This window comes from Chelon labrosus, assembly GCF_963514085.1.
Source record: "Chelon labrosus genome assembly, chromosome: 17".
In the NCBI taxonomy this organism is placed as follows: Eukaryota; Metazoa; Chordata; class Actinopteri; order Mugiliformes; family Mugilidae; genus Chelon; species Chelon labrosus.
In genome coordinates this window covers 25670142-25692211 of record NC_140350.1, presented here as the reverse complement: position 1 = coordinate 25692211, position 22070 = coordinate 25670142, and the positions used below count along the sequence as shown (strand labels likewise).

At 41.7% G+C, this 22070-nt stretch overlaps 2 protein-coding genes across 2 annotated transcripts; one reads left to right on the top strand and one right to left on the bottom strand.

Moving 5' to 3' along the window:
• The first annotated feature begins 456 nt into the window (after positions 1-456).
• Positions 457-5171, top strand: nop16 (NOP16 nucleolar protein homolog (yeast)). The gene is made up of 5 exons (XM_084564501.1): positions 457-670; positions 1509-1617; positions 2605-2671; positions 3289-3395; positions 4798-5171. Exons 1-5 carry the CDS (start codon positions 564-566, stop codon positions 4939-4941), a joined length of 534 nt encoding a protein of 177 aa, XP_084420627.1. The 5' UTR covers positions 457-563; the 3' UTR covers positions 4942-5171.
• Positions 5172-8397: 3226 nt separating this feature from the next.
• Positions 8398-21436, bottom strand: arl10 (ADP-ribosylation factor-like 10). The gene is made up of 4 exons (XM_084564244.1): positions 21061-21436; positions 16862-17045; positions 13546-13721; positions 8398-11276 (listed from the first exon to the last, which is right to left on the bottom strand). Exons 1-4 carry the CDS (start codon positions 21196-21198, stop codon positions 11103-11105), a joined length of 672 nt encoding a protein of 223 aa, XP_084420370.1. The 5' UTR covers positions 21199-21436; the 3' UTR covers positions 8398-11102.
• Between the last annotated feature and the right edge of the window lie 634 nt (positions 21437-22070).

The window sequence follows — 22070 nt, the reverse complement described above, 5'->3', positions numbered from 1 at the left end:
GTCACTTTCTATTTTTTCTATAGTTTTTGTATTGTATGTTCAATGTATGTTACTGCTACTGGATGCTTGATTTCCTTTGGGATCAATAAAGTATCTATCTATCTATACTCTAGATTTAATTGTGTATTTTTAACCTCGATCAATAACTGATTAATATTCAGTAAACACAGTTTTTGGACTTTCATGACATTTTTACAACAAGGTTTTCTTACATATTTTTTTATTTTTAAATATTTCCATGTAGACTTTTATTTTTATTGTTTGTGTTTTTCAGTTCCCATGGAGATTTAATTTTATTATAATTTATTACATTTATAATGTTAAACATGTGATACAGAAAAAAAACAGAATATTTTTAAAGCATTAGAAAATATATGCAAAATAAAAATACAGTCGTATCATAAACGAGTAGGAAGAGAAGGGGGCGGGGCGTCGCGTCCTGTCACATGACCGGAAGAGAGACACACGTGCTTCTTGTTGCTAGCTGCACATTTACCTGTTTCTGTTAGCTCATCAACAAACCGCTGCTGCTCCGTAAAAACTGATTAAATAATATAAGAAAGATGCCAAAGGCCAAGAAGTCGAGTAAGAGAAACACGTTTGATTACAACAAGAACCGGAAGAAGCTGAAGAAGAAGTTTATTAAGAAGTACAACCCGAGGATTGAAGAGTGAGTACGGAGCACGGCGTTAGCTTGTTATGCTAACGACAGCTAACACAGTTTACATGTTGTCTGTATTTATATATATGTATTGTTGTATATGTTAGTAGATAAAGCCTTTAGGTCTCTGTGGGAGGCGCTAGAGCTGCTCTGCTAGATGAACGTGTCTCTCACTGTGTTTATAACTGATGAGATGAAAACTGAACTAAACTGGTTTTACTGTCAGATGTCTCCAGTTCTGTCTATTAACAGCTGATAGTTCTATTCCTAACAGAATGATTCAGATCTGACAGTCCTCATATTTACACTTGGTTTGTTTTTATTTAAGAATAAAATGATTAAATGGCTCAGACCACTGGGAGGCCTAAATGCAGTTTATATTAAAAGTTACAGTTGTTTTATTTGTTATTTTTATACATGTAGATAAAGATATAATTAAATACATAACACATCGTGAACATTTTATACTTCTTACATAAACATTAAAGTTTAGGATGAAGTAAATCTGCAGGTTTGAAGCATCTAATGTTGTGAATAATATAAATTTATAGCTTTATTAAATTCAGACCGGCCCAAGAGGAAGATTAAGACAATGACTGGTTTTGTTTTTAGCCACTTATGCTTTGGTTTTTATGTCGGGTCATAAAACTGTCGTTATAATTAAATTCTTTTATCGCTTACAGACCAACATGATGTCTTTCAAAAATTAAAGATAAACTCTTTTGATTGTGTGGATCTTTTTATAGGCCGTGACAGAATGTGATGTTGGTGTGTTTAGACACAGATCTACAGTTGATTAAACTAGTCTGTTCTAGTTAGTGTCTCTGACGTGTCTCTTTGTTTTCAGTCCACAGATTAGAAATGCGTGGGACAACAGGAAGTCCTTGGCCAGGAACCTGCAGGAGATGGGCCTGGCTCTGGATCCAAACCAGTCACTGCCACTGAAGAAGCAGATGGTACGTGTCTGCAGAGGGAACGAAGCGTCACGGGACGCTCTGAGTGGGTGGGGCTAAAGACATGTGACTGGCGCTGGCAGGGAAAAGCATTGATTAACAAACACATCAGCACAAGTGAAAAGTCCAGATGTTTGGACCCAAATAAATGTCAAACAAAAAAAGTCAGAAACCGATTGTGTGAAGAACTGATGTCCCGATCGGTCCTGGGACATCTGCACTGGGGCCAATCCAGACGTTCTTACAATGATTAGAAACGGTATCGGGCGTCAGCCAAGTCTGATCTTTTGTAGATATTTATTTTTGGTCTGTCACAAACCAAAACCACGTCCTTGTAACGTCTCGTCTTATTTTGTTCTAATGGTGGTTAGCTGGCGGCAAACGAAGATGAAGCTGAACCAGAATGAACCACGACTGAACCTTTAGTCAGTGGAACGTGGATGAGTCCACTCTGACGTTAAAATATGTTGTTATGAGCAAATGCTGGAGTAAAGGTTTAATGGTAGAAGGCTCTAGTTATTATATAGTGGTACGTTTTAATACATGTCCCATTTTAAGGTAGTTTGCCTTCACAGTTTGTAACTCAGCTGTTTCTGACTATTTAATCAAACTATTTTTATTTTCCCGGAGGAAGAAGCAACAGCTCCTAAAGCTGCTGACGCTCGTTTTTAATTTCAGTGCTGAATGAGTCACTGATGCTCGGCTGGTAACGGTTTCACCCCGAGGGTAATTAAAGTTAATCGTGTCCTTTGGGCCTCGGCTTGTTTTCCTGCAGCTTCTGACACGCTTCCATTTAGTTCACTTAATGACGGCGATCGACCCGTAAACGATTCCATCCTCCGGGGCGACAGTTTCCAGAAACAACACCGCCGATGAAATCCCAGCGTTTCACACCCGTCACGTCACATCAGAGATGAAGACGGACGACCTGTCGACGCATCGATCAGTCCAGAATCAGACTCATGACCTCTGTTGTGTTTTTGTTTGCAGCTCATCGGCAAAGACAAAGAGACTAAAGCCGCCGTCCCCATCGTCACCAAACCCTACGTCCTCAACCGTGAGTCATCTTTACTTCTTTCCTTCCTTCATCTCCTCACGTCATGACGCTCAGACAAACAGCTGTTCATGGTTCTGATCCAACAGTCGGTAGAGATCCAGCTGCTGTTAGAATACTCTGACCACATGATGGCGCTGGTGAGGTTTAAATGATTCATGTAAACATCACATTTCTTTTTAAAGCTCCCTCTTGGCTCCAAACGTTTCTCCTTCACCTCACAGATGAATTCATAAGAATTCAGTTTAATCTCAAACACTCTGTGACATGTTTTCATTCTGACCGTCAGGAGCTCGTTTATCATTTACTAGTTTATGTTTTTAAATTCTCAACAAATCGAAACTGAAAAAGCAAAAAAAGACGGCCTCTTGCCAGTTCATTAGGTACACCAGTGAATACGTTCATGTTCAGCTGACGTTTAAACGTCGTCATGAAGGTGATAATTCACCTGGACGATCATTTAGGAGGACGGAGTTTATGATGCTAATAAACTAGACCGGGGTTGTCAAAATAATAGAAACATGTGAAACTAAAGCTGAACACCGTGTCCTTCATGGTTCCATCAAAGTCTCAGTTGAATCTGACTCTGTTCTTTCTGCTGTTCGCTTTGTTTGGAGCAGATCTGGAGGCGGAGGCCAGCCTCCCAGGAAAAGACTGTAAGACGTTATCGACCGACCTGATCGAGTACGTTCAGCACATGATCCGACAACACAACGACAACTACAAGGTGAGACTGGAGTCCAGCTGTGACTCACCTGGAGGACCACAGGCCCCTCTGGACAGTAGAGCCTGCTTTAATTCTGTGAATATTTCTTGTACCCTAATATATTTGCTTTTATATATTTATATATATTTTATTATCTAGTGTTTTCACACTGTCCCGTCCGGCTGCTGTGGAGCTTAAATTTCCCTTTGGGCTCAGTAAAGTCTTAACCTGTCTTTTCTTATTTTAGCTTAGCTTAGCTTGACTTGAGCTAACCTGTCTGAACTTAAGTTAACTGAAATAAACTGAACTTAGCTTAGCTTAGCACAACTTATTATCATGTTAAATGTTCTCAGTCTTAATATGAAGGAAACATCACGTCAGCTGGTACGTCCACAAAACAAAGCTGAAACAAGGACAACTGGACGTGTTGAGTGTCTTAGAGACGTCCAAGTAGCTGGACCTCATCATGGGACATCACTCTAACCCAGAGTCCTTTAAACTCTACATTAGTTTGCTTTCTTTTAGTCTTTACTGCAGCGAGCAGCAGGACTTTTATCATTCAAATGGTTTTTCAGTAGTTGCTTTACATGAGTCATCGCTGTAAGTCTGAATGGATCAGTGAGAGAAAAAACCTGTGTGAGTTTAGTTCTTTATACAAAAAATACTTCATCCTTGACTTTAAATTCTAAAAAGCTGTCGTCTGCATCCAATCATGTGAGTCCAGATGTGGTTTTGTTCAGCTTTTGTCGTCTGAATGTGGAGGTGTTGTTCATCTGAGCACAGTCAAGGTCCTCACAGCTGAGTCAGAGCTCCTTCATCTGTGACGCTTCAACCAACTCCAACAATGAAGTTCACCAACGTTCCTCCTGTTCAGTAGATTGATCCGTATCAGAGGTGTTATGTGTCGTCTGTAAAGTTATCTTCAAAGAAACGAAGCAGCAGCAAAACAACCCTCATTAAGCTAATGTAGAGAGGATATGAAAGGTTTACACCCCCTGTTATAAAGGTAGATTAGTGTGGTGTCAAACATGTGTGATACCACTAAGAGTCAAAGAAGAAAAACGTAGAAATAAACATCGACAGAACAACAAACCTGCCTGAGTGTGTGAGGCCTAGATTCAGTTTAGGACAAGCAGCCAGAAAACATGATGCTGCCACCACCGTGACGTAATCTGTCTTTACAAACATACAACGATCCATCAGAGGCAGCAGCTGCATTTATTCACATACAGAACATAAAACTGAGATCTGGTCTACAGTGCTGGCTGTGGACGCATGTGGAAGCATCTCAGCTCCATGTGAAGGATAACGCTCGTAACCACGTTTATCTGTTGACTGAAACTAGAACCCAAAAGCAGAAATGTGTCTGAAACATATTTTAACATCACAATGCGACTGTGGCGTTCTCTCTCCTGACCTGCAGGCGATGGCCAGAGACGAGAAGAACTACTACCAGGACACGCCCAAACAGATCAGGAGGAAGATCGATGAGTACAAGCGCTGCCACCCTGAGCAGTACGAAGCCTTCATCAAATCACTGGCTGCTTCACAACCAGCGCTCAAGTAGAAGGATCTGGATATGGGACACTTTAAACTGTGATGGACGACAGATGATAAAACCAGACAGTGACAGGAAGAGGAGCTGTACTGATGGACCAGCGTGTCCTCTCCTTCCTGTCCTCCTTGTAAAGATTTCTTATTTAGAGTTTTCTCATGTTGCTACAGGAATATGTTCCTGATCTCTGTTGTAAAAGTCAAACACGACTAAAAAGATGTTTTAAAATATGTTGAAGCTCATCTTCCAGGTGTGTTTTTTATGAAAAGTCCGTTTTTTATGAAAAGTCTGTATGGTCAACTAAACCAAAAGTCCGTCCAGCGTCCAGCACATAGTCTGTATATAAACATGGACACCACGTCTCCTCTTCCTCTCATTGGTCAAACTGACTCTATTTTCCCGGGGATACAGGCGGCGCCATCTTGTGAGTCTGGATCCAGAGTCTGATCAGTACGGTCTGAGGGCGGAGCCACGTGGAGCCGTGATATTGATGCCCCGCCCACACTTCCTCCTGACTCACTCATGTTTTAGTTTAATTAATACTACGCTCTGCTCTACCTCCACCTGTTACATGATGGATTATACACTGTAGTTGTTGTTATTTTTACAACTCTCAGATTCCCATGGGACCACTTTACTTTATGGAGCTGTTGGCATGGCAACTGGTGGCCGCCATTATGTTACGTCCTGTTTCTGTAGCGTCAAATAACTAACTAAACTAAGACTTATCAGAAAAATGCACATTCATCAACGTTATATTAACGACCTAAAATGACAGAAACCATCCTTGAAAAAATATTTATTTGACGTGTATGTTAGTGTTTTAGTTTGGCCCAAGTCCCGCCCACTAACATGGAGGGGGTGGAGCTTATGACCTATATTGCAGCCAGCCACCACGGGGAGCTCTACTTGGTTTGGCTTCTCTTTAGAGGAGCTGTTCCTCCATCCATATTTATACTGTCTATGGTCCAACTGATGCTTAAAGCTGCAGTTCCTCACACGTCCACTAGATGCTGGCTCCAGTAAACATTAACATGTTTACAGCCAAACAAACAGTTTGGTCTGTATAACTATAGTTTTTATTCGTGACTCCTGTACGAGCAGAATATTTATAGGATGCACCTGTTTAAATCATATCAAGGATTAAAGTTACACATAATTAAAGGCCATGGCTGCGTTGAGTGACAGCTGGGTGGCTAGCTGTGGTCAGCCTTAGCTCCACCTCTTTGACCATGTCTGAATTAGCTGGGAGGAAGGCAGAGTTAGCCAAGATGGCAACGGAGCGAAGACAACGCACAGGAAACACGTGGGTGACGCTGAAGGGGCTCTCTAGTGGATGAATGAAGACAGTTTGGATTCATCTCCTGGAAACACTGAAACACAGTCACTCAGTTTAACAGTCTGGACGGTCCACTTCCTGTCCCTGTTTGTGTCCCTACAGCCCATAATCCCTGCTGCCTGTTGTTGCAGGTTATCTTGTGCACAAGTTCAACAATAGCTTGACCTACATCCGCCGTGTTTTGTTCATCAGTCAATCATTTACGGCCTCGTTCTGCACAACAGCTAGAAAATTCCTGCAGAGTCATGTTTTTTCTGAGAAAACATCCTCCATGGGGAGGAAACGTCTAATCAGCTGAAGTTGTACCAGAGATAGGACTGCTCTAAATGTAGTACACCATGAACTGAGAATAGATCATGTATTACTGCTGCTCCATAGGGTCACCTGGTTTGGGTTCCAACAACTCCTGAGTGAAACATCTGGGTGTTTAAGATGCTAAATGCTCGTCTACGTTTACGTGCTAATTACTAACGGCTGTTGAAGCTTTTTTCTTCTGACAACGAAGGACTGCTGACGCCTGTAATGATGCCTCTGAGGCTCCATCAGCATCTTAGTCCCATAGACCTACATGTAATAACTGGAGCCTGTCAGACGTTCATGTTTTCATCTCTGTCTTCACAACGTTTGGTCGTTTTGTTCCATCAGACTCCACAGAGGCCTGAACATGATGATATGATGTGTTAATGGGAGGACAGAGTTGCTAATATGCTAATATTAGCATTAGCCTGCCTGTAGTTGTTGATGTGACATTCAGCCTGTTAGCATTTTAGCTCGTTAACATTTTTCAGTATGGATGCTGTCACAGAGCGTCTGTCCATCTTCAGAAAGAGTCAAAAGTCTGAACCAAATAAAAGTGATGAGCAATGAACGGCGACACCTAAAACCTTTGTTTGAACTAGTTTTTAGTTTTTATTTCTTGGTCCCTCCTAGAAACTCCCTCACCTGACGTTTAGTCCAGGTGGAGCAGAGAGACCTCTACACCTGATGAGCATGTACACGCTGTTATTTCAGTTATGATAATAAAACTCGTTAATGTGTCTCAAATGTTTTGTTTTTCCAAATAAAATTCTCAAAAGTCATCTGCTAAGCTTAACTCTTAACATCACACACTTTACGACGTTATGAATCACTTCATTCTTCTGATTCGGTGCCAAGCTGCTGACCTTTCACTCAGACCTCCTCGCCAGAGGCCAAAGACATGTCTCAGCAAAAATGTCAAACTTCCTGCTCCACCGGTTGAAGAACTTTGCCCGGTATAGAGGCGTGTAGATTTTATCTGCTGCTGTTTGCGTTGAGTTGTTCAGTCAGTGACTCAGGAGGAAAGAATTTGTTCTGCAGCGCCCAGGTTGATCCCAGGTCTGTGTTTATTGGTGAAAGCAGCAGATTAATCTTGTTCCATGTGAGCGTCAGAGATAAGGTTGAGTTTTATTAGAGTCTGAATCCTTTCTAACACTTTACTGAGTGTCTGTTTGTTGGTAGGGAATGAAAAAACACTTTAATTAAAAGTGTGTGTTTACTTTATTAATCGTGTCCTTCTGCTGTGAGAGGAGACGTTTGCTGCTCTCTGAGGAGCCAGCGTCTGTTTTCATGTCAATAAATGACTCTGATGTTGTTCTTTCAGTTTTAATGGAGAACAGCTGAACTCTGACTCTTCTCTAAGTGTGTGTGTAGGTGTGTGAAGTACTTGAATGAGTGACTCATCTCATAGTGATAAGGAACATTTATGGTCTGGATTTCATTGTGGGGCGTGTCTCAACCGATGCAGCTGCTTCGTCCTACAAGCTATGTTATTTTATTTTATTTTTTAAATTAGCAGAGAGTTTAGTAGCGTTAGCCGGGATGGAGGCGGCTGGAGACGCCGCTGAGCTTCAAAACTCACAGAGGGTTCATCCAGCTTTGTTTACATGATGATCTAATCAGAGAAGAACCAATCAGAGACATTCAGCTGTAAACTACTCCACAGCGCTCACGTGACGTTCATGTGTGACCATCTGTGATCACGTAAAGCCCCACCCAAACGATTTGACAGCCCAGCAGATCATTGATGGAGCTCAATCAGTTTAGAAGGAGACTCTGGACCAAGCAGCCTCAAACAATGACAGATGGGGGAAGTTTGTTCCTCCCAGGTTAGCACCATGTTGCTTCAACTGCAGAAGCTAAAATGAAAACAACAGTGGAAATAAAATCCATTTTATCACTCTGCAAAATAGTTTCTGGTTGTTGGTAGACCCTGGTCATGTGGGTTTCAGGTGGACACCCACAGATGTTCCACCCGTCTGCTAGAACTCAAGAAGCTACTTGGATGAACCATCTTCAAGTCCCGTTGCCCTGTGAGCCTATAACTGCTAACACGTTGAAAGGGTTAAATTAAAGTGGTCTGCAAGGCCTCAACATTTGCAAAACTAATTTTTAATTGACAGAAGCTCGTAACGTCAGAAAGAGACAAAGTGACCACATGTAGATGGACCTGAACACAGTCCTTCATTAAATGTTTCACTTGATGTGCTAAAGGTTAAAATAAGTTAAAGCTATCTGCACCTTGTTAAGCAGAAAAACAAACACAATAAGACTTCATAACCCTGTTTGCCATGTCAACTGTTTTAGCTTACTTTTTTAAAAGAGAACTACAAAACCATGCATGAGTTGACATCTAACATCACAGAAACACAGAGAGCAGCGTACAACAACAACAATCACTGAGCTCCTGCCTGCAGTGAAAACATCATCAAAAGGAATAAGACTCGACATTCATTAGTAAAAACTGTGCGTCGTCAGCGAACATTTCTCTACACGTACAAGCTTGTTCCAGTTTATCTGCACATGTCGCATTAAAGTCAGACAGAAACTGTATTTATACATTCATGGATCATACTGGGGGAGAGTATTGGTTTAAAAGGAGCCTGAACCTGAATCAAACCAACAAAGATCAATTTATTCTTCAGCTTCTTTTTGGTTCCTCTGGTTTATTGATTGTAAAATATACTAATTAGTGTTGAATGAATAAGCTTCAGTTTACTTTAGGGGGACAAAAACACCAAGTTCTGCCTTTGAGCTAATGGGACTGCCAGTACCAGCGCAGACTGTGGCTGATAGAAGCTAACTTTGAGCAGCAGCTGTCTGCATGTTTTCCATTTTCTGCTTGGATCAAACGTCTGTCCCGTTAAGCTAGGTGACCACATGTGTCCTGATAACTGGATGTTTTTCTATAGGAACGTACGTAACAAAGGTCATGTTGATACTGGAGATAGTGGACAATAACAACAACAGATCAGTAGCAACAGATGCACCAGCTGGAGATATTAGCTCGAGGCTAGATGCTAATGAAATCGCTAATGTAGCTAATGTGTTGGAAACAAGACAAACTCGAGACGCTGGGAATCTGGATCTGTGAAGAGTTTTAGTTGTAAATATAAATATTACTGGTAAAGCATCTTTTACAGAAGCTAGCATTACCTTGTTTAAGCTAACGTAGCATTAGCTTCTAATGTGAGCTGGGTGTTGATCTCGACATGTTTGTTCAGTGTTTATATTCAAATACATCAGCTTTTTTTTTTTTTTTTTTTTTTTTTTGAATCAACGTTAAGACAACCACTGAATTTAGGGTTTCATTTTAAAATAACGTTTTTTTTTTAGTTTTCACTGAAATTTAGTGAAAGAAAAATATAAAATAGAATCAAATTTAAATATTCAAGGAAAAATACACCTCAAATTTTTAATACTTGATTTTACCACCATTAAAAAAGAGGATACTACTTTAAGTTAGCTTGGTAAGCTAGCACCAAACAGATGCTAACGTGTTCTAGCAGCTGTTTCAGAAATGTTCTTGTAGAAGCTTAAAATACTTAGAAGCTTTAAATTTTTTGACTTTGAGAATCACTTGAGATTTTTTTGGACGTCCCTAGCGCCGACTGAAATCTAGAAAAGTATAAAATGGCCTAAAATTTAAACATTAAAGAAAAACACACCTACGTTTGTACTTCAGTACAGCAGGAAGCCCAGTAAGCTAACACTGATACGTAACGTTTTCTTTAAATCTTGTCCTTAAATGACGTCCAACCGTGTCCGTATAAGACTCCAGATATAACCAAAGAGGAACCGTTTTGTCTTGAAGGAGCATTAAATGAGGAGCCTACAAGTTTTTTGTTGGTGTTGAAAGTTGTGAGAGAAAAATAAAACACATTCAAGAAAACAGCTGAAACAAGGTCAGCTGGACTCGTTGGGTTTCTTGAAGACGTTTCACCCAAGTCTTCAGTCCTAAGAGACTGATGGGAGGTTTACCAGGGACCAGTTAGACATTTAAACCTCCGCTCTCCACCAGTCTCTCTGAACCAAAGAGTGTTCTTGGATTAAACGTCTTCAAGGAGCGATGTCTTTAACCTGGACGACTGAGAACTAGATAACGTCCTCAGTCTGACGACACCAGATGATCTGCTCTGCCGACTGCCCTGATCTGATCACACGACGCCATTTAACGACACCAGACGACTACAAACCAGACAGTCTGTATGTACAGTATAAACTACATGCTTAAATAAAGCTGTCACATGTCAGGACAAAAGTCTGAGTCACCGACAGGAGGTGAACTTTAGCTTTGAGTCATGGACTCCCATCTTCCCTCTGTCCTCCTCTTCTCCTGTGATAAGTTGAGTTTAGGAGGAGGATGAATATTCTGTTCCTATAACTGATGTGGTAGAGCCTCCTCCGTCCTGCAGGCTGCAGTCTCCTCCTCCTCCTCCTCCTCCTCCTCCTCCGCCAACAAGATGAAGGAAGGAGGAGGATGTCCTTAAGCCATCCCGTTGCTTCCCACACATGATCTGTGTCGGGAGGCGTGAGATCAGACGAGCTGGAGCAGGAGGTCCTGGACGGTGTTCAGGTCCTGACAGGACTTCCTCAGGGCTCCATCAGAGTCCAGCTGGGCGGCCAAGAGGAACAGCTTCCTGTCCTCGTTGACGGAGCCCAGAGACAAGGCTTCATGGAGCTCCGCTACGCTCACGGCATCAGGTTTATCCTGTGAACAGCGTCAACGTGGTTAAACTGAGAAGTGCTTTTTCTAGTCAGCTGAGTTTGACTAAGTAAATATGCTGTTTATTGCATGTTAGCAAACAGCTGACATGAGACGCAACATAAATAAAAGCAGTGAGACAAACTGAGGAGGCTGAGTGTGCTCAGGACAGATTCCACCTTCAACCAACGCTTTGCCAGCAGCAATAAAATTAGCATAAACTTAACATAGCGCTTAACAGTGTGTCGTAACAGATGACTACATGTCACATTTTCAAACACACATTGTCTCAGTCACGATCAGAACTCATGTAGGTGATTTAATGGCGCCCTCCTACACCAACCATTCATCTGCAGACGTCCGCCTCGTTTCTTTTCACATCTTTTCATAGACAACACACAGGTTCTGTCGAAGGCAGCCTTTGTACTTCTTTAAAACCAAACCAGTGCTGAGAAGAAAGAAGAACGTCCTGGTGGGTGTGAACCAGGATCAGAGTCAAGAAGAGCTCTGATCCTCAACAAATGAATTCAACGGTTTGACTCGAGGTTCATTTTAATCTCTAGACAATTTATTCCAGCTACTTTCTATATTTTTACAGATTTTATTGATATTAATGAGCACTGATTTTAAGACTGATTATAATGTGTCCATGCACTTATTGTTTCCTTGGCTCTCTTGTTTGTCTGTTAATTGACTGACTGTGAATGGAACGCATGAGGAAAAGCTGCGAATGAATCGTCCTGTTAGGATAAATAACGTTCTCTGAATCTGAATCTGAAACAACAGTTGTTTCAGCTCATAAACGCAGCCATTGACTTCCATTATTTCAGTTTTGAAATGAAAACTACATTCTTCATTGCCAAACAGTCGTCTACAGGGTTCAATACCATGTCTTCAACCAAATACACAACTTCCATTGGCAGCTATTGTTATTATTTGCTAATATGTTAGCTTAGTTTGTACAAATAGAGGAGGCTGTGTATGTTGAGAGAAATCAGAAGTGAACGTATTGACTGGTGAAAGTTTCTGACCTTTCTGTAAAGGATGAAGGTCTGTGTTGAACAGTTATTATCAGTAGGGAGAGCAAACCTGATACGAGAAGACACGGTTGTTTCCAGAGCAGAAAGTTCTGTATTTTTTGATAAAGGGCTGAGTCCAGCCTCATATATTAATGAAGCACCACACACTATAACAACTGATGGACGACACCATGAAATCAGTCTGAACTGCCATGGCTCCCAGAATCAGAGTTGAGTTTGTGTATTTTGAAGAATAAACTGTGCCTGCATCAAACCTTGACTCTTTCTGACTCCAGATACCAGTCGACTCCAAGAACCTAGATCACATGTTAAAGTAAAGAGGTCCTGTTCTTTGACAGTTGTCATATTTTGGAACAATCTGGTGAAACGTACAGTTTATCCAGAACTCAATCAATCAATCAATCAAATTTTATTTATATGGCACTTTTCCTACTAAAAGCAATACAAAGTGCCTCACAGAGAACTATGATATGAGAGTCATCTGTGCAGGTTTAAAAAAATGTACAACAACTAACCTAAGAAGAATTCCTCATGCAAACATATTGAGTAGATCCTCTGTTTAATCAAAGTTTCCTCATCAGTTTTATCTATTTATAGTCCAGTGTTCATTTCCAACGTTCTCCACAGCAACGTATTAGTCAAGTCTGCTTGGAATGAAACGATTCTCTTCTTTCTAAAGTCTCTAGTCTCCCTCAGTGGTACAGAGAGCATGAAAGCTGCTCCCACATTAAACGTGACGAATATTCCTTCCCCCCTCGAAGGGTAATGAATAATTTTACAACCACCGCACAGAGGGAGGAAATATGAGCCGAGTAGGAAATGTAGAAATGTTTATTTCAGGAGCGTGATGGATCATCTCTGCTGGATGATTAAAGACAGGACGACACACACCTGCTGAAGGCCGCTAGGTGAGTATTTCATTTGGAGAATAAACAGTTGTTCAGGTTTATTCCTGCTGTTCTTCCTGTTTCTATTTTTGTTGTAATGTTGTAAATAAATTAACGAGAAAAGCTTAAATGATGTCAAACACTTGTGAAGGTGCTATACTGTTGATTTCCATTCATTTCCATACTGTATGTAATTATTTAAAAATATACCCGATTTACCTGGATTATATAAGACATCATAAAACAATAAAGCAAACGATAAAGACTGTATTTATGGTTCTACTGTACAGAAATGAATGGAAATCAATGGCTGCCTAGAATAGGAGGAAACGTGGAGGTGTGTTTTACCTGCTTGTTGCCCAGTACGACCACGGGCAGCTGAGGCTCCACCCTCAGGAGGCGGTGCAGTTCAGCCTTGGCCAATGGGAGGCGACTGGTGTCGGAGGAGTCCACCACGTACACCAGAACGTGAGTCCTCCTCAGGTAGTCTGACCAGTAGCGCCTCAGGTCCTCACCTCCACCAACTGCAACACAGGCAACACGTCAACCACGTCAACCAGCAACACTCTGAATGCATCATGTTCATGTTTTAACATAAATGCAGCGTTATAACTCTGACTTCACCTCGTGTTCAAGACTCTACATCCCTGACTTCATGGACACGTTGATGACGTCAAATGTGAAACAAATTGGCCTCAGATTAATTTTAGATCTGCACCCGACAGAGAGACATCTGGTTTCCACGGAGGGATGGAAGAGGTTGGACATTATTTATAGACACGTTTCCCTTCTGGGCATGTTGATGGGATTTATTTTTGTTGCCTGCAGACATGAAATGTCAGCTGCTCGTTGTTTTTATGGGTTTTAAATTACTAGCTGTCATGACATTTTGTTTCTTGTTTTTGGCTTAATTTCATTAGTGTTGAGGTTGTGTTTCAGAGGCCAGGAGGGAGATGCTCTGAGGAGCTACTGTTAGCTGGGAGGCTAGGATGCTCTGAGGAGCTACTGTTAGCTGGGAGGCTAGGAAGCTAAAGAGCTACCATACAGCTACTGTACTAGTTTAAAGTTTCACAGTAACTGACCTGAAGCTGCAGCTACTAAACCAAACCACCGTTCTCACTCCGGCGGCTACGACTTAAGGTTCCCCGCCGCCTCCGAATTCATTAGTGCTGGACTTAATGGGGGATGTTGCTAGGAAACAGGGGAGTGATGTACCTTGAGCTGATGTGATGTGGCAGCAATAAATACCTGCTGCCTAGCGTGGTACTGAGAGGACATGGCGCGAGCAGCTTGAGTTTTTGAGATGGGGGGGGGGCATCTCAGCTGGAAGCTCGTCCTACTGCTCCACAGTTTATTGGATGCCCACCCACATGTACACAGAACACACTGAGTCATGAGGGTGTGGGCATGAATCAAAACGAGACAAACTTCTACTTTTACCATTGATTCGTGCGTTGTTTGACCTCTGAGCTGGGTTCACCTGAAGCACAAACGTTTGGTGGGGAAATATTATTTTTCTGCACCAGTTTGTAGTTTGGTAGCTTTTTCATTTGTCTAATCTGTGACCTTCACACAGACGTCTCAGAAATAAACCTGTTACCAAGCAGCAGTTTACATCTAGAGACATAAATACACCAAAGAACATCCAGAACAGCCGACTGGCTCAGGACCAAAAAACTGAACCTGAACGCATCACAAGGACTACAGCCAATGACCAGCAGGTACATAAGGTCTACACCTGACAGGAAATTACTTTTATATCAGTCTGGGAGGCTAGGAAGCTAGGAGGAGCTACTGTTAGCTAGGAGGCTAGGAAGCTAGGAGGAGCTACTGTTAGCTGGGAGGCTAGGAAGCTAGGAGGCTAAGACGCTTTGCATTAGTTTAAAATAATTGAGCGCTCTTGATTCAGTTGTGTTTTCATTGTAGAGGTTGTGGTTTCCAGGTCTGTTGTGTTGTGTTGTGTTGTGTTGTGCCGACATGTGTTCCTATTATTTTGACGCTGTAGTCAGTGGACTAGGCTAAATAACAGAAACACTTAAGTGTTTAATTCACTCCAGTTAAACAACACTGTAGACTCCATCCACCGTTCTGACTCAACTAAACATTAGAACAGTCATGAAGGAGGGTTTAGTGTTTAGTGCTGGACTGTTATATTAGGATGCATTAGTGTACCTAATGTTTTGGAAAGTAAGTGACAAAGGAAGAAATGTTGGATTTCTCTGAGCTCTGAGTCAAAACGACCTCATTTACGTCTTGTAGCAGAAAACCATGAAAGTGGAATTAAATCCAAAGTAAAAGATGTTTTATTATTGTTGACAGCTTCGGTGTAGGCCGTGATCAGCTGACCGGCACAGACCGTGCTCGCACGACTTCCACTTCCCTTAAATCTAATCTGCTCCAAAATATGAAACTACTTCTCCTTCTGATCTGAACTGTTTAGCGTTTGAAGGCTTTTAGCCGGATTTCCCCCGACGGACTCCGTGAAGAGAACTCACTGCAGCTCTGAACCTGTCAACATGCCTCTGCATCAACGTCAGCGACACAAAGACTCCGGCTCTGAGCGGCTGGAGAGCTCTGAGCGAGTGGGCGTTGATGTGTGCTCCTCTTACTTTCAGAAACCAGGAAACAAAGATTAGTGGCAGCCACCGAGTACAGCGCTGCCATCACCAATAATCAGTCACGCAGTTAAACTGTTGGTCAGGGTGCTGACACATGTTGATGCAGCTTCACTCTATTGTCTTTATCTAACACTAACATGCTAATCAACATGCTAGCTTAATGCGTGCATAATGTTAAGTTTCTAACTTGGTAACGAGCTAAAATGCTCCAACAGACTGAATGACTTCACATGTCAACATGTCAGCTGCAGGCAGTTGAGTGAGCATGCTAATATTAGCATGATATATTAGCTTCTGAAGTCTTTTCAGTGACAAACTCCCTCCTCCCTGGATCATATCATATCACCATAAGAGAGCGTATCGGCATTGATGTGTGCTGCTCTTGCGTTCAGAGATAAAAAGACAAAGATTAGCGGCCTGCGCTGATTGCAGCACTCAGCTCATGAATAAATCAGGACTCAGCCTGATACAGCTGAGCCTCACACGTCTGAACCAACACTCATTTATGTTATTTTTAGTGCAGCTGCTGTGACTTTTAGTGCTAATTTGCAGAACTCTTGAGTCTGTGTGTAAATATGAAAGTGGACCTGAAGCCATCACCCTCCTGGTTTCAGCCGAGTGCTTTAACTTCGTCTTGAACAGAAGCTGCCAGCGTCGTGGCTCGGTCGCTCAGTGAATGAGGACGATATAACAAGAGCCAGAGATGGTTTTGTGATTGCGTCTGTGCTGGCAGTGATGGATGCTGGGAGCTTCCAGGGTGGAAACATGAGAAAAGACTCAAGTCTCACTTATTTTAGTGAAAGAAACGTGACATCCATTGTGGGTTCATCCCACCGAGTCTTTTCAGTGACAAACTCTCTCTCCTCCATCAATCATATCATATCATCATAAAACAATCTGGTTTTCCAGAAATGTTTTCAGGCCTCCCTGTGGAAACGTTGTGAACGGGGGATGAAACCTCTTTTCATTTCAGTGTTTCATGCTGTTTGATAAAACATGAATGTCTGATCGCCTGCTGAGATTACAAGGAATAAACGGAGTCTTACTCTCCAGAAAGTCGAGCTGACAGGCGGGAGCGTTGAGGCTCATGAAGTTGAAGCCCCGGGTGGGTCGGCACCGGCCTCTCTTGGCTGTTGACTGTCCGGGGGTCAGACCCTGTAACATGCTGCTCTTCCCGGCACCGTCCAACCCGAGGACCAGGACCTGGCGCTTCCCGCGCTCTTCTTCCTCCTGCAGGCAGAGAAACCAGAAAGGATCAGAAATGTCCACTAGAGGCATAAAGTCAACGCTTAATTTATTCATGAGAGAGTTAGGGGATATTTGCTCAGTTACAAGGAGAGTGTTTACAGATATTTAACAGTATAAATGCTAAGACACAATTCAGCTGGAAGAGTTTTGTAGTGACACAAAAATTAAAGGATCCCAAGATAAAACATGTGAAAACTAAAGAAATTTGAAAATGCTGGTTCCAATCAAAACAGTCAGACCTGAAGCTTGATCTATGCATCAATGGATGTGTCTCATTTAAAAAGGAATTTATTTATACATAACATTTGTGTTTTCTATGTATAATACTAAACAGGGTCATGTACAGTATAAATAGGTAAGATTCAGAAATGTCAACTTCAAGTTAAAAAGACAGCTGTAAGGTTGTGATTAGCCTAGCTTAGCATAATGTAAGGGGTAACTAGAGGTAAAGGTTCAAGCTAGCTATCGATAGCTAACTTGAACATAGCAACAGCTTAAACGAGAGGTAGCTAGCTTAAACGTAGCAGGAGCAATAACGACAATAAACAAGTTAAAAAAACAATAATCATGCTTGATTTAAAGATATCAACTTGTTGCTAAGGTGTGATTAACCTAGCTTAGCATAAAGCAGCAGGAAACAGCTAGCTTGAACATAAAAATGGCTAAAATCAAGTGTCGACTGAGTTCAGGGCTGTGTTAAATGACTGCTAGCCTGAATGTAGCAAGAGCAATAACGGCTAAACTCAAGTTATTAAACAATAAATATGCTAAAGATTTAAAGACTCCAAAGTTCTCCAACAGTGAGTTAATCCCCAGACCTTCATGTTAAAACTGTCCCACTCTACAGCAGAAATGAACATGTATTGTATGTGGTACAATAAGCTAGGAGGAGGAGGAGTTAGCCAAGATGGTGGCGTTTGTCCATCTTTATGACTGAAAGTGACCAAATGTCATTTGTACTCTTCTGTTTACACAGGTATTAAAACCTGAGCTTTCATCAGCTGTACTGATCAGCAGATACTTTTATAATTGCTTTCTTCTTGAATGTGAGAACAGAAACTTTGACTTCTGGGAGATTGTAAAGATCACACTCTGTGGCTTTTTAACATTTTATACTTTTAACTTCTAATGTTCATGTTACCTTTGCAGACTGGATCATCATTATATATCAAACTGAAAGCATTGATCCTCCACACATAACGTTCAGCTTCAGCTAACCTCTAAAGCTCCTCATATTTTGCTTTAATAAAACAGCATCACTGCTCTTTATTACTGTGTCTTTAGGGCAGGTTCCAGTGCATCTGCAAGCCGACGTGTAGCTGACTCCGAGAAAAGGTTAGCAGCCGGATTCAACCCTCAGAGACCGTGTAGACGTCAGTCATCTCCTTATTTAAAAGTCACACAAGGTTAGTCTTTATTCATGCCGTGTGCTGAGATCCCACCGAGGTTAATTACCAATTCATATCAGCCCTTTTACAGCCGAGGTGCGTTGGCTTCATTATTAAAGCTATGACTTTGTTGATGGATGATCAGGACTTAATGACTTTTTACATTATCTTTTGGCTCCAATTTGATTCTTTAACAGAAGACAACACGTCTAGATGAGGTCTGAAACAGACACCCCGCTGTCTCTGCTGATGCTGCAGAGCTTCCTCCTCTATCAGGATGGACTTTGGGCAAAGCTCTTGCACATTTAGCCGTCACCTGATTGGCTATTACCTGGAGACGTTTATCTAAAGCTGAACCTTTCAGTTCGTGTCCATTTATCTCCTGCTGTCAATTCTTCTTTTTAGATTATAAAACTCCTTCCTGCTGTTTCAGACGTTGCTCCTACAAAGATTAGAGCTATTATTGATTCCTATTGTTTCTGTGCTGTCGATCTGACAGGGATTTAAAATCTCGCTCAAGGACGATCTAGCACAAAAGACACTTGGCTTTATCGCACCGAACTACTAGAGTCGTCTCGCCTGTAGAGCTGAATAGAGAAAGAAAGAAGTCAGGGAAACTAAGATCCACTAATTCTGTCAAAGATCAGCTGCTTGATTTCCACCAGTTCAGTCATACAACATGATTTGTTGCTGCAAACTGTACGTCTCTGGTGCTGTAACACCAAAGTTAAATGTTTATCAGTTTATTACCTGAAATAATTTGACAGTGAATTAAGAGGAAAGACCAACAAATTATTTTACAGTTAAAGTAATTCTGTAGTATAGCTGCTACCTGCTAGCTGATCTGTAGCTAGCTAGCAATAGGCCTACAGCTAGCAGTTAGCCTACCAGTCACTTTATTGAAATGTTTAGTGAGCCTCCATGACAGACAAACTGGTGGCAAGGTTATCTAGCAATACTGTTAGCTAGCTATAGTATGCTATTAGCTACCTAATAGTATAATATACTGTTAGCTAGTAGTACAATCAAATCTTAGTTAGCTAATATCTACTGTTAGCAAGCTAAACATTTAATCTGCTGTTGGCTAACTATAATAGACCGATAATCTACTGTTAGCTAGCTATTAGTATAGCTAACTAGCTAGTTGTATCTATTATCAACCTAACAGTAGCTAGCTATATCTATGCTAGGTATACTGTTAGCTAGGCATACCATTAGTTAGCTAACAGTATACAGACGCAGCAGTATTGCTAACTTTGTTTGTCTTGGTACGTCAAGGACGCTCACTGAACGTTTCCATAAAATTACTACATAGCTAACCAGGTAGGTATATTATTAGCTGGCTAGCTATTAGCTAGTGTGTGACTACATCAGTTACTCTTCTGTCCATCACCACGTTAAGCCCCGCCCAAACGGTTTGATTGGACCAGAAGATCTATGATGGATCAGGATCAGTTCCCAACAGAGAGACTCCAGAACAATTTCTCCACCACAAAAAAATAAAATAAAAATTGTAGATGGAAAGTTGAGTCTGACGTGAAACAGACCTCTGGGATGTTAAACCTATCAACACTACAAACCTGTGGCAGCACCTGAAACTAAAACAGTAATCATTGTCTCAGTGATGATGCTAGCTCCCACCTCAGCTCTAATCCTCTGATAACAAGCAGCAACATTAGCGAGCATCATTTTCACCTCCAGAGATAAAGAAGCATTAACATCTGGTCTATGGAAACACCTGGTGCTTATTTACACAGTTGGCAAATCTGCAACCACTGCAGATATTTCATGGAGGTAGCACTGACCCGTATGTACGACAGTTATTTTTTTATTCCATCACTCGATGACGGAGTCTCTGTGAACATTAACAGAAGAATAAAGTGAGCTTAAGTATGACGTTCCTAATAAAGTGAGAGTATCGTCTCCATTTGTGCGTCAGACATAAAGAATGCTGTGCAGCGAGTTGGTGTCAGACACTGACAACATGATGGTGTGAAGACGGACTGAGCCACAAAGATCTGGATAAGAAACCAGATTAGAGACACGCCAACAGATTTCATTAAGAGATTAGAGCTGCAGCTGTTCACACCAGTCATGAAGGAAACTGATCAGAACTATGTGATTACTGTTGGTCTTTTATTTAACAAACTAAAATGATCTAGAGGAAACTTCTCACAAGAGAAGAGTCAAAGGTTTTCTGTCTTTTGATTGAAAAAAATCATCATCTTCATCATCATCAATACAGCCACTTACATTCATCCAAACATCTTCAATACCATCTTCACCATCACCATCATCATCTTCATCATCACTATTACTGCCACATACATTCATCCACCAAACATCATCACCACCACCGTCTTCATCATCATCATCTTCATTCATCACTATTACTGCCAGTCACATTCATCTATTAACCATCATCTTCATCATCACTCACATCTTCATCATCATCATCACCATTAACATGTCAGTTATTCTTCCAGAGCCTCATCTTCATCTTCCTCCTCCTCCTCCTCATCGTCAGGAACCAGCATCCCATCCAAGTTAAACAGTTGAGTAAATAAATTAAATTAAAGATTAATTAAATTAAACCCCTGCTGTCCCACCTCCTTGATGGTGCTGTACTCCGCCTGCGGTGACCATATCCGCCTCTTGTAGAAGTAGTTGAGGGCGATGAAGAGCGCGGAGCCCAGGGCAGCCACGGCGGCGGTCAGGGCGATGGAGATGTGCCGGAGGAGAACCATAGGTGGAGCGGGCCGAGCGGGGGCTGGGGGCTGGGGCTGGAAGCTGCTTCCTGGACACTGGTCGCCGCTTCCTGCCGCTGCTGCTGCTTCTGCTGCCGCTGCCGGACGCGCCGCATGTGACCGAGGCTCCGTCCGCTTGTTTTTGTTTCGATGCTGCGTTCAGGGACGGCTCGGAAACTCCGCTTCTCCTCTGGAAAGGCAGTTAGTTGACAGGAAACAAACCTGCAGCTGGTCTCTTTTATTACCATAAATGTTATATTTGTATTGAAACGTCATCTAACATGTTTTTTAAGTGTGTGTGTGTTTTTGGACAACTTCTAAAAATGAATCTTAATGTGAGAATGTTAATACCCATTTTATAAAAGAGATAAGTACAACACTAATCCAAGAAACAAATAGTTGTGGTAGTTTCTGGGCGGGTAAGTTAAAATCTAAATATAGAAACGAATTGAAGACAAAACAATGAATAAATAAAATAATCTGCAGATATTTATTGATAATTATTTTATGGCTCTATCTGCTTACTTTATGAATTTCCGTCAGGACGTGAACGCCTCACAGGCTCCTCCCCGCCGCTCTAAAAGAAACAAGGAGTGAGGTTTGTCTCGACAGGAGCTGACGGACAGGTGTGACTCCCTGGGAGCTGGTTTCAGGTGATCAGGTCTGATCAGTCTTGATCAGGACTGAGAGGATTGATCTTGTTTCTGAGCAGAAAACATTCAGAGGATTCTCCACCTCCATGAGGCTAAGTGCGCCACCCAGAGTCAAGCTGGCTGCACTAGTTCACGCTTCATCAAATCCCCACAAAGAGAAAACACTTCATGTTTATTTTCTCCAGAAAAATCTTAAGAAGTGGATGTAAATGTGCAAAT

Bases quoted from the DNA above. Each gene is read 5' to 3' on its own strand.
- nop16 (XM_084564501.1), top strand. From the start codon at position 564: ATGCCAAAGGCCAAGAAGTCGAGTAAGAGAAACACGTTTGATTACAAC. The intron at 671-1,508 runs GTGAGTACGGAG...CTTTGTTTTCAG, and splicing joins TACAACCCGAGGATTGAAGA to TCCACAGATTAGAAATGCGT. The intron at 2,672-3,288 runs GTGAGTCATCTT...TGTTTGGAGCAG, and splicing joins CAAACCCTACGTCCTCAACC to ATCTGGAGGCGGAGGCCAGC.
- arl10 (XM_084564244.1), bottom strand. From the start codon at position 21,198: ATGGTTCTCCTCCGGCACATCTCCATCGCCCTGACCGCCGCCGTGGCT. The intron at 17,046-21,060 runs GTGGGACAGCAG...CTCTGCCTGCAG, and splicing joins AGTACAGCACCATCAAGGAG to GAGGAAGAAGAGCGCGGGAA. The intron at 13,722-16,861 runs GTAAGACTCCGT...CCTGTGTTGCAG, and splicing joins TCAGCTCGACTTTCTGGAGA to TTGGTGGAGGTGAGGACCTG.